The sequence below is a fragment of the Acinonyx jubatus genome, chromosome A2 (genome assembly GCF_027475565.1).
Source record: "Acinonyx jubatus isolate Ajub_Pintada_27869175 chromosome A2, VMU_Ajub_asm_v1.0, whole genome shotgun sequence".
Taxonomy (NCBI): Eukaryota; Metazoa; Chordata; class Mammalia; order Carnivora; family Felidae; genus Acinonyx; species Acinonyx jubatus.
Window position 1 is genome coordinate 18,914,207 of NC_069383.1, and position 17,483 is coordinate 18,931,689.

The 17,483-nt window shown below is 52.7% G+C and overlaps 1 protein-coding gene across 1 annotated transcript; it reads left to right on the top strand.

Annotated features, from left to right (window-relative positions):
• The first annotated feature begins 674 nt into the window (after window positions 1–674).
• On the top strand, window positions 675–17,258 carry AKR1B1 (aldo-keto reductase family 1 member B). The gene is made up of 10 exons (XM_015073050.3): window positions 675–835; window positions 8,818–8,985; window positions 9,681–9,797; window positions 10,735–10,812; window positions 11,115–11,237; window positions 11,701–11,807; window positions 12,120–12,201; window positions 12,717–12,800; window positions 14,647–14,729; window positions 16,842–17,258. The coding sequence occupies exons 1-10, from the start codon at window positions 770–772 to the stop codon at window positions 16,882–16,884; spliced, it is 951 nt and encodes a 316-aa protein (XP_014928536.1). The 5' UTR covers window positions 675–769; the 3' UTR covers window positions 16,885–17,258.
• The last annotated feature ends 225 nt before the right edge of the window (window positions 17,259–17,483 follow it).

Genomic DNA, 17,483 nt, shown 5'->3' on the forward strand with positions numbered 1-17,483 from the left:
ACTTGCTGTTTTGATAAGAGTCTTATTTTGTGAAGACCGAACGTCTTCCATGTATCCTGGATCAAGCTCATCAGGGATTCCTAACCTCAAGAGATGCTGGGTTTGGTTGGAAGGCTTGTTCAACCTCACTCAGTGGTACAGACAAAACACGCACCTAAGGTTGGCTGTCAAGATAGCCCTAGGCAGCTACAAACAGGCTGTGTAAGCTCCAATCTCCAGAAGGTGTTCTGCCACAAGACTGCAAGCCATTTCTCAAATACGCACCTTTCTAAAAGCAAAGAGCGCTAAACTATACGTGTAGCCAGTACGATTCGTACAGATTAAGGATAGGACATTTGTCCAATTCTCAAAGAGCATGATTAGGCTTGGACAATAGACAACTGTATCCTTCTGGGCTCTTAAAAAAAAAAAATGAAACCCAACCCCCTTCCCAGCCTACTTTATTTATATTTTCGCTTAAGCATTCCGGTTTCCACGTGCCCCAGAGTTTGGTGAGATCTCTACCGCTGCGTGGGGCGTGGGCGAGCGAGCGGAGCGGAAGGAATCCGGTCACTCTAGGACCTAGCGGAAGAAGCTTCCTCGAGTAGCATCTGTGCTGACTGCGGCGCCTCCAACCTCGGCGCAGGCCGGCCAATCAGAAGCCGCCTTTGCGGAGCGGCGCGCCAATCGTACCCGCCCTTTCTGCAGACGCTACCGGCTATTTAAAGGTCTGCGCCAAGGCCCTCGTGGCGTGGTCGTTTGTTGGGGGGTTTGCGGGTGCGCAGCGGTCATGGCCAGCCACCTCGTGCTCTACAATGGCGCCAAGATGCCCATCGTGGGGCTGGGCACCTGGAAGGTAGGTGCCCTGGGGGGGCGCGGCCTGGGGCGGCCGGGACCTGCAGTGACCCTGAGCGGCCACTGCCGCGGACGCCCGGTCTCCGAGGAGCCATACTTCGGCTTGCGCGGCCCGGGCGGGACGGGGCGGGCCCCGCGGGGACAAGGGTACGGGGCGCCGGCGTGCGGTCCCGGGAGCTTGCGGGGGCGGGGGGGGGGGGGCGCTCTTGTGGACGCTTAGTGGGTGGGATTTCCCAGGCCGCACTTGGAATCCTCTCCCAGCTGGAAAATCACCGAGGGGGTCTTCTGATGCCCTGCCGCTCTGCTCGGGCGGTGGGAGTCGGGGGAAGCCAGGGATATGGGGCCGAGCTTGGCGTTGCCGTCGGCACCGCACCTGTGCATCTGCGCCTTTGTCTCTCTACTAGTTTGTCCTTAATTGTTTCCGTTTTCGCTCTCCCAGGAATAAGCACTCAAAGTAAGCTCGGAGACTGCAGGTAATTAAATTAGCTGCCACGAGTTTGCCCAGGATCCGTCTATCTCCGTGTCCCCAAACACACGACGCTGATCCCCTGTAGCCGGGCTTGCTTCTTCTCGGGGGTGTGGTATGCGAGGTGGACCTTCGAAGAGAATCTGGGCAAGGGTGGTTGCCGCCCAGAGAAAAAACTGTTAGCTGGCGTCAGTATTAAAATTTTCCGGAAACCTTCCCACCGCTGAAATCTTTCCACAACGTCCCTAAGAAATGGCTAGGAATAAAAGGGCTCGCCTGATTATCTGAAAATTAGGGGGCACAGAAGGTTAGTATTATGGGCGCTGGAACAAAACCCAGTATTTTTAAGCCGCTTGTAAGTTAGCCTTGGGGTATTGTATATCACATTTACAGCTGTGACCCACGTTTTCCCAGGAACTTTGAATATGGGCCTGGGCACTGCATGTTTACACACTGACAAGAACACGGGGGAGAAAGGATTGAGTGCACCCTGAAATGGTTGGATATAGAACAGAGGGTGGTGTTTACCTCTCCCCTACGGCCTGCAGCTGCAAATTAGCAAATTATAAGGTAAATCAGAAAAGGGGCATAGAGTTGCTTCACAGAAAGTGTTTCTTGGCGAAAGTAATCAGTGTATATGTAATTTGTGTTTCCTTCAAGAAGTCCAGTGGTGGCTCTTAGGGTGGAATTAAATCAGGACCATGACACCAGGTTCATTTTCATCTGTGCAAGGTTATTCTCTTGGAACGGATGTGAAAAGACACTTTCTCGGCAACAGTGAATTACAGCGTGTATAATGTTGCAAGCAGCGTGCACACGTATATGCACACATATACGTTGGACTTAAGCAAAAGATTTAGGACACGATGCTTTACCTTACAGGTGGGGGAGACGATGCTTTACGTTACAGGTGGGATGAATCCCAAGATTTTTATTCTGTTTTGTGTTTTCAGAGGTTCTGTTCCCGACCTTGACCTGTCGTTTGAAAATTATTGCTCTGGGGTAAATAGGGACTAAAAGAGGTTAACAGAGGGTTTTAAATCATGGCACCGGAGCACTTAGTGCCCTGAAAGGCTGTGTGTTTCTTTAAAAATAACATTATGAAATCTACACTTAGGTCATTCGTCCTGGCAAACTAAGTTCTTGGAGGGCGAGGGTAGCATTTGCCTTGTTCACAAGCATTTCTAGCACTTCTCACAATGCCTGGTAAATCATAGGTATCCAAAAGATACGTAAGTATATGTTGAATTAATACAAAGAAGTAGGAAAACTTTGGATGGTGGGGGAGGTAAGGAGATGAGGTCTGTACAGAATTGTGTTGAGCTGTAATGGAGGAAGTAACTGAAATAAATAGCGTTAGGTATGGGTTTAGAATGCATTTTTATTCTTTTTTTTTTTAAGTATAAAAGTTATATAGGTAGTGGGTTATTCCCTTTTCCCCCATATGTGTGTACATATTTCTTCACAGATGCTGGACGAAAGGTGGGGTGACCTAAATATCGTTTGCTTATCTTTGTAGGAACTGTGGGGGGGGGTCACTCTTCAATTGGGCACAGCTCCTTGTCCTGGATCTTTCCTATGATAGCTGTGCCCCATCCAGACCCTTCGCAGGGCTCTGGTCGTCTCCAATCTGCTTTTGCATCAAAGGTTGTCAGATGCTCCCTTCTGTCTTTGGAGGTGAGGCTTTCAGACAGAGGGGAGAGCATCTCTGCCTCAGACCCTTCGTGGCTCAGCGAGCATTTCTCTCCGGCAAGCTTGCCTTCCCATAGGGTAGTAAGTAAACCCACCCACGTTGTATTGCCAGGAGTTCGTTCAAGCATAGATTACTTCTGATGCTGGTCGATGTCCTGTTGCTGGTAAATGTTTTGACTTAACTGAAAAATTGTTGGTAGTTTGGTCATTATAATGCACCCACATACTCCAAAGCTAGGAGGGGAGGTAAAACTGTTTCTAAACCTCTTTTCCATTATCACCACCCCTGCCCTACCTAGGAACCTTTGAGACATTTTCCTGTAATTGCCCCCCATGTAAAATTTTAATATCACAGATAGACTGTACATCTGTTGGTGTCCTGTGGCCTTTCAGAGGACAGCAAACCATTGTATAAGCTAAGATGGGGTTTTTTTGCCCCTAGTGAACCAGTTTTTGCCACTTCGGGGATGATATCACCCCCTTTAAGAACACATGAGGTAGGGGTGCCTGGATGGCTCAGTCGGTTGAGCGACCGCCTTTGGCTCAGGTCATTTTCTCCAGCGGTTTGTGAGTTCAAGCCCCGCGTCGGGCTCTGTGCCGACAGCTCAGAGCCTGGAGCCTGCTTCAGGTTCTGAGTCTCCCTGTCTCTCTGCCCCTCCCCCACTCATGCTCTGTCTCTCCCTGTCTCAGAAATAAACATTAAAAAAAAAAAAATTAAAAAAAAAAAACACATGAGGTAGAAGAAAATGGCCAAGAAGGACTTCCTATCACGTTCCCAAAGTGGGGCAAGCGTGTACTGGCCCCAGGATCCCGGGGTTGGGAGAGAGGGTAGCCGGCTGGCATTGCAGCTAAAACAGTAGCTTGGTTTTACTGTTCACCTACCTCATCTCCCTGTAGGCCTCAACCTGACAAGCTTCATGATGAGAGATCCTTAAATAAGTCTTCCCCAAGCAAGGCCAGTCCTGGTCTGTCCCCATCTCAGTCCAGTGGAGGTATCAGTGTCTTTGAATTCAGAGATTGAGTGGGAGGAAGTTAATTTCGGTTTTATTGGTTTGTGTTTGTTGCCCAGACCGATAACGAGCTTTGATGCAGAATGGTAGCCAGATTGACTGTTTTCGTGTGATAAGGCGACTGAAAAGTATGGTCAACTCTTTATCATTTGAAAGTGCAGTTTACATCGTGACACCGTTAAAACGAACGTGGACGTACTGAGCATGAGCCTGCACCAGGCATCGAAAAGCACATTTTCTGCTGACCGTGGGTTGGACGTGAAGTGTAGCATGTTGTAGTTAATTCTGTGGATTCTCCCCCGTGCTCGGTCTGTGGGAGTCTGACGCGCTGCAGGTTTTAAACCCTGTGTATCCAAAACTTGCAGGTCGCCAGTCTCCCACCTGTGCAGCGTGGGAGCGTTTTGTGTCCTCAGAGCCTGAGCAGGCCCAGCTTGCTCAGATTGACCCAAAGTTGATGGAGACTGTATTGTCAACTGGTTAAACCCTTTTAGCCACCAAAATATCCGTGTTTCGTGTCAGAATACCTAACTTTTGTTATCACAATGCTGAACTGGATCCCAGAAATTTTATTTGTGAATAGGAATTAGGAAAAATCAAGCCTGGGCCTGTTACCCAATCCCCGTTTCTTCGTATGCTGCTTCTGGTAGAGAAAGGGGTTAGTAATCTATAACCCACAAACCTGTTTTTGTAAATAAAGTTTTATTAGAACGCCTCTCATTCCTCTCTGTATTATTTATGACTGCTTATGTGCTGGAGCAGCAGAGTAAGAGCAGTTGCAACAGACTGTTTGGCCCACAGATCCTAAAATATTTTCTGTCTGGCGTCTTACAGAAAAAGTTGGCCAACTCCTGTTCCAGAAAATTCTAAGTGAATTAATTGGAACCTGAAATATGTTTTTTTAAGTTTATTTATTTTGAGAGAGTGTGTGTACATGCACACACAGGTTGGGCGGGGGCAGAGAGATAGGGACCTGAGCCGAAATTTAGAGTCAGATGCTTACCCAACTGAGCCACCCAGGCGCCCCCAGAATTTGGAAGACATTTTGAAAAGTCACAAATGCCTGTGTAACTTGCATCTGGTTGAAATGACTTAACTTACACGATGAACCCTTACACTTCCAATAGAACACTGTATTGTAAGACCACTAGTATTTAAACAAAACTAATAAAAAGTGGTAAGTTTCTCTTAGATGCAGATTGAATTTCTCTAAGGAAAAGCTGGTTGAATCGGAAGAAGTTAAACAATGCTTTTGGGGGACAGCTTTTCTGTGATAGGGTATTTTTCCAGGCTTTTGCGGTTGATGGCCCTGTTTCTTTATTAAATCTAAGTTAACGTCGAAAGTTACGGTTTCCTCTTCCTTATTCCAGGATTACCATTGGCACCCTGTTCTCCCACATCTCGCCCAAGTCCCCCCGCCCCCCCCCCCCCCCGACAAAGTAGTTTCCTTTGTTCCAGACCTGCTCCCTTTCATTGCAAAAGTAATACCTGCTAATTAGAGGAAATTTTTTAAAAGTACATCAGAAAATGAACAGTCTTCTCTTGCCAGAAATCCCCACGGTTCATACTGTAAGGGATTCAGTCTCTGAGATGCCTTCTGTTTTTACTATCCACATTCTTTTATAACTTTTCTGGTTGGAGCCTTGAGGGAATAAAGGGAGAGTTACTGCCTTATTGTCTTGTAGCAAGAGCTACAAGCAAAGGGAAGATGATTGGGTTTGACAAGTGTGTGTGTGTAAAGGCGGGGGGACTGATAGTGATGGTCTGAGCTGGTGTTAGCCCGCTGCAGGTGTTACAAAGGGAGGACATGGGGAGGCCTGTCTTGTGGAGATGATGGGGACCCGAGGAGTAGAGAACTCTCACTGCCATCAGTTGGTGCCCACAGCCCAGACCGTTGTCAGGTTGCTGCCTGAGCTAGCGCTCTGGAGCTGGAAGGTCCGAGAGGTTGGGGCATGGACAGATTTGCCCAAGTCACAGGGCAGAATAGGGGCAGAATTGGGTTAAAACATAATTTAGTCTAGGATTTGTACAACTTGGTCATCTGTCACTGGAGTGTTTCCTGTACTGGTTGTCTGCAGATTTGCTGTTTGGCGTACAGAAATATACTTTATGACTTATTTTCTTTTCCAAGTTTTCAGTTGGGGCCACTCCCTTCTGTTTGCATTTTTAAATGTGGACATGACATGGAGAGATGGCGTCATCGTGTCTTAGCATTCCCAAGTTTATTGTGTGATTTTTCACTAGATCTTAAATTGGCTGATTCATTAGTGATAAGAGAAGGTCATTTAATCTCTTTTTGGGAAGGGTTATACTGAGATGGTTAATATTGAATGTGGTTTGTGGACTCTGGTGCATTTTCACTGCAGAGGATGACTTTTCCCAGCCCAGGAGACTTGTACTGTCACCGACCAGAGTCTCTGTGCCTCTTCGGGTCCACACCGGAGCACAGAGCTGCTGGCAGAGCATGGCTCTAAGGTCCTTCTTCCAGGCTTTGAGTCCTGATGTCCCCTTACTGACTGACTGCAGGATCATGGGCCAGTGGCGTGGCCTCTCTGTGCCTCACTTCCCTTATCTGTAGAGATAACAATGTGTGCCAGGGTTGTGATAAGGATTCAGCGTATTCACATACTTAAAACTGGTAAAAAGTGGCTCATAGCAAATGGGAGCTGCCCTTTTCAGTTTGAGCCAGTTTGGCTAGATGCCCCGCTGGTCAGGTTCCCTTCAGTGACGTGATCTGTCCTGGCTCAGCCTGGTGGTAACCAGGATGCCTGTTCCAGGGTCAGCGCGGAGGACAGCCATCAGTGCCCCCACGGCAGAGCACGTGGCCCCACACAGCCTTCCCCATCGCTGCGAAGCTGTCCCCCAAAAGGGGAGGCTGGCCCACAGCTGCTCAGGAGGCTTGCAACAAATTGCCACACTCCTACAAATTTATCTTACAAAAGGCCGAACAGTTCTTCCCTCTGTTCTTGCTTACCCTTTGAAAGCAGCGTGGCCGTCTTCCCAGCACACGTGTCCCTAGCCAGTCAGCCCCCTTCCAGGGAAGGGTCAGGGAGTGACAGCCTCTTTGTGATCTGTTGGTCATTTCTGTCTTTGGCTTCTCTATGAAAACATAAGGTGAACTTCTTCTCAGTACTTTTGTACCAGTCGTTCAGCACCCTTGATTATCCTAGTCTGCATTCTTTTGGTTGCAGGGAATTGAATAACCAACTTCATCCGAAACAGGAAAAAAAGTGTGTTTGAGGTGGGGATTCATGGACCTACAGGGTGCCCTCAGGTGCACCAAATTCAAGGCTGTGCATGATGTCACTAGGAGCAGTGTCTCTCTCTCCTGCCTGCTCTCTTCAAGCAGCTCCCGGCTCCCAGTCTCCCAGCGCGGTGACCCCAGCAGAATGACAGCTCGTCTTGGTAGTTCCAGAGACTGAGTCTCGCAGGCCTGGCTTGGGTCATGCCTGGTCACAGCACCGGCTGTCATGGCAGATGCAGCGTGTGGCCTGTTCGGGGCTGGGCTTCTCTCTGCCCCGTGCCTTGAATCTCGAATGGTGGGGAAGGCTGCACTTGCAGCTTCTTTGGTCCTCCAGGGAAAGAGGATATTGTCAGACCATCTGAAGATGCCTCCTGTCTTACACCTGAGTTTGGCAGCCCGCCCCCCGCTCCCTCCTTGGGGGTGAGCAAGCTGAGTGTGCCAACAGGCTCTGGCCATACATTTGTTCCCACTGGCCCATATTCTGACCCCCCCTCCCCGCCCCTCCTCCTGTTCACAGCAGCTGCTGTCAAAACAGCAAATGTCTGCAGCTGCTTGTGGCCCTGGGGAGTTTGCCTTTTCATTCTCTTCTCCCCCAGCTCTCTGGAGGAATGCACTGCATTCGTTCAACAGTCTGTTGCACATGTGTTTATTTTTCACCTCTCTGGTCTGAGTAGGATCAGTGAGGGGATGGAAAAAGTGTCCGCGCAGTCAGTCTGGGTGCTGGTGGAGCTCGAAGGCTCCAGAGGCCCCTCTTCCTCCTCGACAGCCAGCCCGTTTCCCGTCCTGGTGACGGAGACGGTCAGATGGCTCGGGCACGGACAGCCGTTCGGTGTCTTTGCAGCCCCGCCCACAAATTATGTGTGACCTCCACAGACCCCGTTTCCCCTCTCCTTCCCACTCCTTTCCGTCAGCTGGTATCTCGGAGGGACCGTCCCCCACCTCTGCCTCTTGCAGCAGATTCTTACGCGGTGACAGATGCAGCCCCCACCTTGGAATCTGCATCAGTGACGTTCTGGACTTTATGATAATCTCCCAGAACTGCTTAAAAGCAAGTGATTGTGAGAATGTCGCACCCAAAAGGAGAAAGGAAAGCATTGGCGTTTAGCGCCAGCTCGGAAACCGAAAGGGAATTGGGTAAATATTGACAGCAGTTATTAAAATCTTCTGAGCTGTTCGGAGGAAATGGTGTCCCTTATCGTCTTGGGAACCTGTTAGATTCAGCCGGGGGGTTTTCATACAGTGGTTTGTCAGTCAACAGACGGAAAGACGCGAGCGAGACCGCTTTGGCACATCGTTTTAACGTGGTCTGTGCTGCCGTTAAGTGGTTGTCAGCATCGCCGAAAGTGAAGCCGTGTGGTATTTCACCTTGGTTCCCTTCCCCCTCTCCGCAAGCAGACGACTTGGGAAGCTGCTTGGGACAGAGGCCACCTTCCAGTGCCCGTCCTTAAGGGGCAGGAGCTTCCTCAGCGAGCAGGAGGTCCATACGGCCCTTCTTCCTGGGTTGTATGCAGACGCCGTGTTTTGCTTCGGTTTTTTATTTTTGACTCCATGCCTTCCTTTCCTTTTCCCTCCAGTCCCCTCCGGGCAAAGTGACAGAGGCTGTGAAGATTGCGATTGACCTTGGGTACCGCCACATCGACTGCGCTCATGTGTACCAGAACGAGAATGAGGTGGGGTTGGCCATCCAGGAGAAACTCAAGGAGCAGGTGGTGAAGCGCGAGGACCTCTTCATCGTCAGCAAGGTACCACTCTGCAGGGGAACCTGGGGTGGGGGGGGGGGGTGATGGCGGGGAGGGATATTGGTCCAATGGCAGTGTCAGCTTGGGAGCCAAGGCCACACTCCAGGGCCACTTAATATGCTGTAGTTATTACTCAAGAGGCCGCTCTTCTGGGGCAGTGTATTGACTGCAGGCCACAAGGGCTCCAGAGCTCACCTATCCATGGTCCACTGGAGGGTCGTTCAGCGTAGACCCATTGGGTGGAGCCCCTTGTTGGTGAGGCTTAGGTTGTGGGTTGGTGCTGCCTTCCCAGAGAGTTACCCTTGAGGACAGAACTTGGTTTCCATCTGGAGACCGGATCTCCACTGCTGGCCACTGTCTTTGACCTGGAGGCTGTTGGTGCCCAAAGGGACACAGGCTGGGCCGGTGAGACTGACTCCACAGAGACCAGCCTATTAGGAAGATGGCCTGGAGAGCCCCCGTTTGGGGCCCGGGCCTTATGAACTGTCCGTTCTATACTCTGCCTTTGGTTGGGTCCCTCTGAGAGGTTTCCCTGACCTGCTTCTCCTCCCTTCCTTTGGGAAGTTAGGACCCACGGTGTGCGGTGGAAACCCCCTCACCACCCGTTGGAGCATCACAGTGAAAGGGGTGGGGTGGGCTCCTGGCCGGGAAGCAGCCTCCTGTGCGCGGCGTAAGACGTGCTCTCTCCCTGGCTTCAGCTGTGGTGCACGTACCATGAGAAGAGCATGGTCAAGGGGGCCTGCCAGAAGACGCTCAGCGACCTCAAGCTGGACTACCTGGACCTCTACCTTATCCACTGGCCAACGGGCTTCAAGGTAGGCGGCTCAGGGCTCCGGCCGGGCCCCTGTCGCTCACGTAGCCCGTGGTGCGTTAAGGCGCAGGTGGGGACCCGCTCTGTGTGTCGCCGGCCTGGGCTCCGCACCTCGAGCAGCGGCCAGTGCTGCCACCTGGGAGCTTGTTGGAGATCAGCCTCTGGCCCCACCAGGCCTGCTGCGCGGGAACCACGGGCAGCTCGTTTGCACGTTACAAAATTTGAGGAGCCCTGTGCTTTGTCATTTGCTGGCGGTACGGTCTAAAACGGTGACCTCCAGCATGGCTCCAGTGGTGTTCTGCACGTGGCCCAAAGACCTCATTGGCTGCCCCCTCTGCCTGCCTGTGTGTGTGTGTGTGTGTGTGTGTGTATCTAGTCCTGCGTGCTGCACACAGGCCCCGTGCTGTGGAAGCCTGATAGATACTTCTTGGCAGCCTGAGTCTCTGCGCAAAATAAACTCGAGTTATTACACTCTGCCTTCACTGTAGTCACAGGGTCGGGTTTCCGCTTTGTCAGCCAGACTGAAGGTGTGTGGTGGGTTTTGACCCTGTGGCCCTGTTTTAATTGTGCCGTGTGTACCGGGCCTGACTTCCCATCCTTTGTTTTTCATGATAAGCCACTGAGACTCAGCAGGGTGACACGGGCCCCGTGCCCCCGGCCCCGAGTCCTTCCCCTGTCCCCAGCCCGGCCCCTGGCAGGGCTCACCTCACCGACCAGGAACCGTTTCCATCTAACAGCTGCCACCCATTTGAAAGAAAAAGTGTCGGGGGGCCTCGGGAGTTGTCTGCCTGTCTCTCTTTCACACGGGCCCGTGGATTTGCCCTCGATCGTCTTCTAAAAAACAGCTATGGTAGTTAAGAGTGAGTTTTTTTTAGAACTTTGCTTCCAAAGATGCAGGACTGTGAAGAGCCATTACTGATTGATTGTTATCGTATCAACAGCCCGGGAAGGAGTATTTCCCACTGGATGGGGAAGGCAACGTGATCCCCAGTGACACCAATTTTGTGGACACGTGGGAGGTGAGGCGGCCCCTGATTTGGCTTTCTTCCTCCTGGCTGGTTTCCCTTTCTCCTTGTGAGTGGTCTGCTCTGCCTTGTCTTCCACTGCATTTTGTCACCCTGTCACCGTTGTTACTCTTCCAGTCTCATTGCAGCCAGCCTGGTTTTGTCTTGGCATCTCTTGGCTTCTCAGAGGTCTGACTCACTGGCACCTGTTAGTAAGGGCAGGACCTGTTAACCTGACTGGTGCCAAGGGTGCTTTTCTCGTCCTTGTCCTCTTGGGCACGTGTCAGCAGCAAGCAGAGACCCTATTTTGTCATTAGGCCATGGAAGAGCTGGTGGATGCCGGGCTGGTGAAAGCTATTGGAGTCTCCAACTTCAACCATCTCCAAGTCGAGAAGATCTTAAACAAGCCTGGCTTGAAATACAAGCCGGCCGTTAACCAGGTAAACCTCCAGCAGGGAAGGCTGTGCATGGGAGACTGTTGGGTTACTATCCGAACCCGTGTCACCCAGGCAGGAGGTGGGTCCTGATTTGCGATCGAGAATGACGATGAGGCATCTGGGAGCCGAGCTTGCAGGAGAGACGGAGTTTGAGCCCAGCTTGTGATGACTCAGGGTCTCCCAGATTGTCAGTGTGCAGACACTGAGATCCTTAGACACGTCACAATTGATAAGTGGCCAAAGCCAGAACGAACCCTTAGGGCCCATGAGCAGGGTACATCAGTAACAAGATTATTGTTCTTCGGGTTGAGGACACTAGCTGGGAGGTGTAAACAGTTGTCAGAACTTATCTGGGAGATAAGACATCGGTCATACATAATTTTCTGTCTGGGGAAGAGGCATATTTATTGTCTGTCCCTGCACCTGTGCCCACGCGTCACCATCAGCCCCCTGTTTGCATTTGCAGATCGAATGCCACCCGTACCTCACTCAGGAAAAGCTAATCCAGTACTGCCAGTCCAAAGGCATTGTGGTGACTGCCTACAGTCCTCTCGGCTCTCCCGACAGGCCCTGGTGAGGTTTCCACCAGATCGTGTTCTCTTGTCCTCTGGTGAAGGTTAGAAGTGGTGAAAAAGAAAAAGTCAGCATCAGGGAACGTGCTTCTGGCATTGATTTGCAGACCTGCCCAGGAGCATCTTGTTGGGGTTCCAGTAGCTTTTAGTAGCAAGGTGGCTGCTCTTTTTCCAGAGGGTTGGGAGTTTGTACCCGAGATTCAAATCAGGAGGAGACTGACGGACTGCCTTCTAAGGTCGATGGGAGATAGGGTTGCCGGCTACCTTAAGCAGCGGCGATAATGGTTGCTCACACGGGCCATCTTGTCTCCAGGGCCAAGCCCGAGGACCCTTCCCTGTTAGAGGATCCCAGGATCAAAGCGATCGCAGCCAAGCACAATAAAACCACAGCCCAGGTACTGTCATCTCCAGGCGCCCGTGGCCGTTCCCAGAACCCCCCGCATATGTAGTGGTCCCCTTTAACCGGGCAGGGGGGAGGCGACCAAGCCCAGCCGAGCCCTCCCTGGAAGTGCAGCTTGGGTCCTGGAGTGGGTGGTGGAAAGGGCACCGACTGGAAGTTAGAAGACAGCTGTGTGATGGGGACAGTGACCTCTCCAGGCCACCCCGAGGGTCCGCATTTGCTGATGTAGGTGGGAAGCTCGTCTCTGTGCTCAGGGAAGAGCACTTGTGACCAGCTGCCCGGAAGATGTTCTCTTTCTCCCATGTGGCGCCACGGCTTCCTCCTTGTGACCAGTACACGGGAGACACGGAAGCGCGTGGTGTGGCTGGGGGTGACCCTGACCCCTCTGGGCCTCTGTTTTCTCACGTGTGGAGTTCTGGAATTCCCTCGTGGGGAATGGATGTGCAAGACTAAGTGATATAACCGTGTGGGTGATTGGTGTACATACTCGCTCGGCGCATCTGTCCCCAGGTTCTGATCCGGTTCCCCATACAGAGGAATCTGGTCGTGATCCCCAAGTCTGTGACACCCGAACGCATTGCCGAGAACTTCCAGGTAAGATCCTGGTTGGTCGGCCAGGTTTTGTTCAGTGGAGAAGGGGACAGGGTTTCTCTTCCCGTGCCTCAACTGTCATGTGTGAGACCCCCACCCACCCTCCTGTCACCTCTCAGTCAGGAAGCCAGCCTCGGCTGCAGTGAGCAGACCGTGCACTCGGGACTGTGGCTTCTCTTGGGTGGAGGCGCCATGCCGGGGTGGACCTCGTGCCTCAGTGATGCCCTCTGTACATGCACCCACCTTTGCTGAGGCTCCTCGGTGACTCCGCATTTGTCCTGAGAAATGTGGCCCTTGAGCGACACCGCCTGGGCTTGAATTGGGGCTCCGGTACCTTGCCTCCGTTTCCTCGTCTGTAAAGTGATACCTCTTTTGAGAATTGTCACGAAGATTAAATAAGATGCGTCAGAGGGCTTCTCGTGGTGCGTGGTACCTGAGTGAGCGCTCCGAGAGCGCTGGTGAGTCTGGACTGCGGACACCCTGTAGGCCGTGAGCCCACCCACCACCCGTGCCAGGACCCCTTCCGGCAACAGGCAGAGCACAGGGCTCAGAGCACAGGGAGGTGTTCATGTGGGCCCTCAGAGCCCCTGCCAGGGCAGGTTAGATTGCCGCTTGCACCCAGGGGCAGGGGAAGAGCTGCTCCGGGGGGGGCCTGATGCCCGTGAGCCTCTGCTCCCCCTGAGCAAAGCTGCTCTGCCAGGACCGCTCTGACCCCTCCGGTTCCCAGCAGCCGTTGCCACAGCAGGCTGCTCATTTTGTGTGCTGTGCGGCCGTGGGTTGTGAGGGCATGTGCCAGAGAGGCCTCGGGGGCGGGGGTGGGGGTGGGGGGCCCTTACTGCGCAGTAGGGGAGACAGTCGTCTTGTTAGGGCCACACGTTTTACCTGTTCGAGCTCAAGTGGTACAACCGTGACAGCTGTGAGAAACCTATCCTGCCAGAGATGGGTCCTTGGTTTCCTGTTTCGTTTGTTTTAAAGGTGGTAGGAAAAACATTTTTAAATGATTAATCTTGTAGTGCTAACACAGTTATTTTATTCTTGCCTTTTGCTCTGTAGTGTTTGCACATTTGCCCACAGTTGTGATCGCAGAGTGTGCGGCAGGCTTCTTTCCTGCACGTTCTGCAGTCATCTGACCCAGGGGCCTCCCTCGTGTCCCCGTGTGCAGCCGTCCCCTCACCCCCCACCCCCACCACCCCAGTGTCTTCTGGTGCTGCCTCGGGCCTGCCTGCTGGCACCGTGAGGGCCGAGGTCTTCCCAGGCAGGCTGTGCTCTTCAGGCAAGTGGTTCCCTCCTGACGACCTTTCTTGTCCTCTTTGGACGTTACTTGGCGGCTTCGGCCCATCTCAGATGCCATCTTCTTTGACCACATCCTTCGGCTCCCCGGCTGGAATTCATTCCTAGTTCCTCTGGATCCCCCGAGTGCTGTGTGTAGCATCTCACGCAGAGTGTGCGATTGAGGATTCCTTGTGTTGGAGCTGTGGGATTCCCCTTCGATTCACTGGCAACTGAGGCGGAGATACTTGTGACCCTTCATTTCCTTCCCCACTGGTGCTTGTCACAGAAGTGCTCAGCAGTGCCTTTGACATTAACTAAATGGACTGAGAAGTACCCTTTTGCTTAGAGGTTCCTGTTTTCCCGGTTGTGTGTGGCATCCGGACAGACCACGTGCCTTCTCCGTAGTCCTACAGTCAAGTCTCTCCGAGATCTGGCTTCCTGTCTGCCCTTCCCCACTCAGGGCAGCATCCCGCCAGCGGCCCCGCACAGGGCTGTTCGGATACTTGGGCACTCTGCGTTTGACCTTCATTTGCAGAATTTACTGGACTCTTTTTTTATTATTATTATTTCTTTTTAGGTCTTTGACTTTGAACTGAGCAGCGTGGATATGACCACCTTACTAAGCTACAACCGGAACTGGAGAGTCTGTGCCTTAGTGAGGTGAGTGGGTCCTGGGAGGGGATCTGATGCTACAGAATGAGAGAAGCTCCTGCAGGCCGTGCTGCCCAGGGCCTGTTAGCACAACCGTTCCGACCTGTGTACGTTGCCTTGCCTTCTCATCCACGTGCAGCAGCAAGCATTTCGTCCCGTGGGAGCCGCAGTGCACATAGCCACGAGGAAAATGCCCGGAGATCTGTTCTAGATATGTTCTCCCCTCCGCCGCAGGCAGCCACCCCATATTTTAGCGTTAATTTTCAACTCTCAGTGGCTCATCTGAAGCCAGGTGATCCCATGTGGCTCTTGTCCACCCCCCTTCCTGGCAGACTTTGCGTGTGACCCTGTCTGACACCGAGTTAATAAAAGGGGTTCCATAGGAAGACCGTGGTGCTTGGGGCCCTGACACCGATGAGCCACATGACTGAGAAAACCACTCGACGCCCTGACTGGCAGGCACCCAGGGCCCCTCCGGCTACCCATTTGCTGGGTCCTTGTATTTCTGGCAGTTGGTAGTTTGGAAGCTGAGGGAGGTGACTTTCCCTACAGTACAATGACTAAGTAAAGTTTGAAATTCATTCTCTGCTTTCCAGAAAAAAGCTTCCGTCTTACAGCGGGGACTCAGAGCTTCCTCTCTCATGGTTTTTATTGCCTGTTTCCCCTCCGTCTCCTCATGGTTACATTCTCTTCTGAGTGAGATCTGGACTCTCTCTGGGGTGGGGTGGGGTGCCAGCCTTCTCTCTCCAGCCTCTGCTGCCTCTGCAGTTTGGTTTGCACCGCAGGTGTGGCAGCCGCCCCGCCCCCCGCCCCCCGCCCCTGCAGGTGTCCACCGGGTCTGCGTCTGGGCCGAGATCTCCGCTGTGCTTTAGGCAGGATGGTGCCTGGTGAGCGTGTGGCTGTCACACCCGTGGCCTCGCATTCCAAATAGGCCACCAACAGTTTTATCACTGGCAGCCTCACACCAGGCCCTTTCTGACAGCCCTGTTTGTGTTAATGGCACTTAACCTTTAAGCATTAGAATCCTTTTTTGGGTCGGGTAGGTGAGGGAGAGAGAAATGATTCATTGACCGGGTGACCTCTGTGCTCCTTGGAGGGACTCTGTGTCAGTTCCCTTGGCCCTTCCCACAGCCCACGACGGGTATTGAAGCTCTCAGGGCTGACAGACCACAGTGGTTTTCCAACTGGTCCCGTTACACTCCCTCCACTCTCCGGTGCTGTCGCAGAGAGAGCTGTCAGATTATTCCGGGGGCTACTGATGTTTAATGGGGATGGGTTGGGGCTGGAGTGGGGAGGGAGAGGCCGGTTCCAACATTCCTGGGTCACCTAGGAAGCTTTCTCGCTCGACATACACATCCAGTGCCTTTCTGGAAATTCATGCTGTCCTGAGCTTCTATGGCTAATGGCAGGGTTAATGTTACTCGGGTTTGATGGGATGCCAAAAAAAAATGGAACGTGGAGGAGTTTTGAATGAGCAAGAGTTGTGTGCCCCAAGCTGGGTTCACCCTGGGCCTTTCACACTGTGCCCAGCCTGTGTCTCCAGCGGTGGTGCCATTACGCTCCCAGCACAGGCTGTCGGCCCAACCAGGTGGGATAGTGAACCTGTTCAAACATGCCTGCAGCTCTGCGCTCCCAGGTGAATGCCTGGCCTGTTTCCTGCCCTGTGTTTCCCTGTGTCAAATCCTCCACTACTTTCCTCGGCTCCCTTCGGCTCCCACTGCTGGCGGGCAGCTTCTGGAGATGCCCGCGCCGTCTCGCTCTGTCACACATACGGACCCCTGGCTCCTCTCACCCTCCTGCCGTTCCAGACAACGGGATACTGTCTGGTCCCGCCAGTTAGACTGAGTTCCCGGGATGCGGGAATCGTGTCTTGCTGCCCCGCAGGCCTCAGGCACGGTGCCGGCTGCTCAGGGAGCAGGGTGTCCATCGTGCCTGTGGCAGAGGAGTCGAGGGGGCCTTCCGCCCCGGTGCAGACCCGTGATCTGCGGTCTCGGAACTGGCGGTTGTCTCTGAGGCCTCTGCTTTCACCCCGAGGAGATACTCACCGTTTCTTTTTGTGATTTGCTACGGTCAGAGTCTCTCCCTTGAAAAGCTAACATGTTCCTCTTTGTCTCCTGACAGCTGTGCCTCCCACAAGGACTATCCCTTCACCGATGAGTTTTGAAGCCGTCGGTGCCTGTCCTCCTCCAGGTGGCCTGCTGCTTTGTTCCCCGTGTCACTTCTCTTGGATGTAGCGTAGTGTGGCCTGTGCCCATCAGTGGTGGGTCCACGACCTGGGGACGGGCCAGTGAGGGCTTGGCCCACGTGGTGTTGGGTCCAGAGAGTAGTATCCATAGATACTATCCATAGAAGTCTCTTCCAGGTCTCTTTGCCCTTCTTCTTCAGCTGGGGAAAGTAGGACCTTAGTACCCTTTTCTGGCTAAGTTGAATCTACAGAGTCTAAATAGTGCTACTAACAACCGGTTGTTGGCTGCCGGGAAGCGTAACCCTTTCAGCCGGACTTCTTGCCTCAAATAAAAAGTACTTTTGTGAACTTGATGCTGTTTGTTCTATTTTGATTTATCGAAACGATACACCATCTTGTGTCTCACTTGGCCTTCGTCCCATCTATACCCATAAAGCAGGCCATTCAACTGGGCAACAGGAATGAGCCCCTGATGTCTTACCCTCTAGTTGGGGGCCCCTGGCCCCAGTACTTCACCCAATTAGCTTTAGGGTGGTTGGTCTCCTGTGTGTGCACATTGGAGTCCCCTGGGAAGCCCT

Bases quoted from the DNA above. Each gene is read 5' to 3' on its own strand.
- AKR1B1 (XM_015073050.3), top strand. From the start codon at position 770: ATGGCCAGCCACCTCGTGCTCTACAATGGCGCCAAGATGCCCATCGTG. The intron at 10,813-11,114 runs GTGAGGCGGCCC...TTTTGTCATTAG, and splicing joins ATTTTGTGGACACGTGGGAG to GCCATGGAAGAGCTGGTGGA. The intron at 12,801-14,646 runs GTAAGATCCTGG...ATTTCTTTTTAG, and splicing joins GCATTGCCGAGAACTTCCAG to GTCTTTGACTTTGAACTGAG.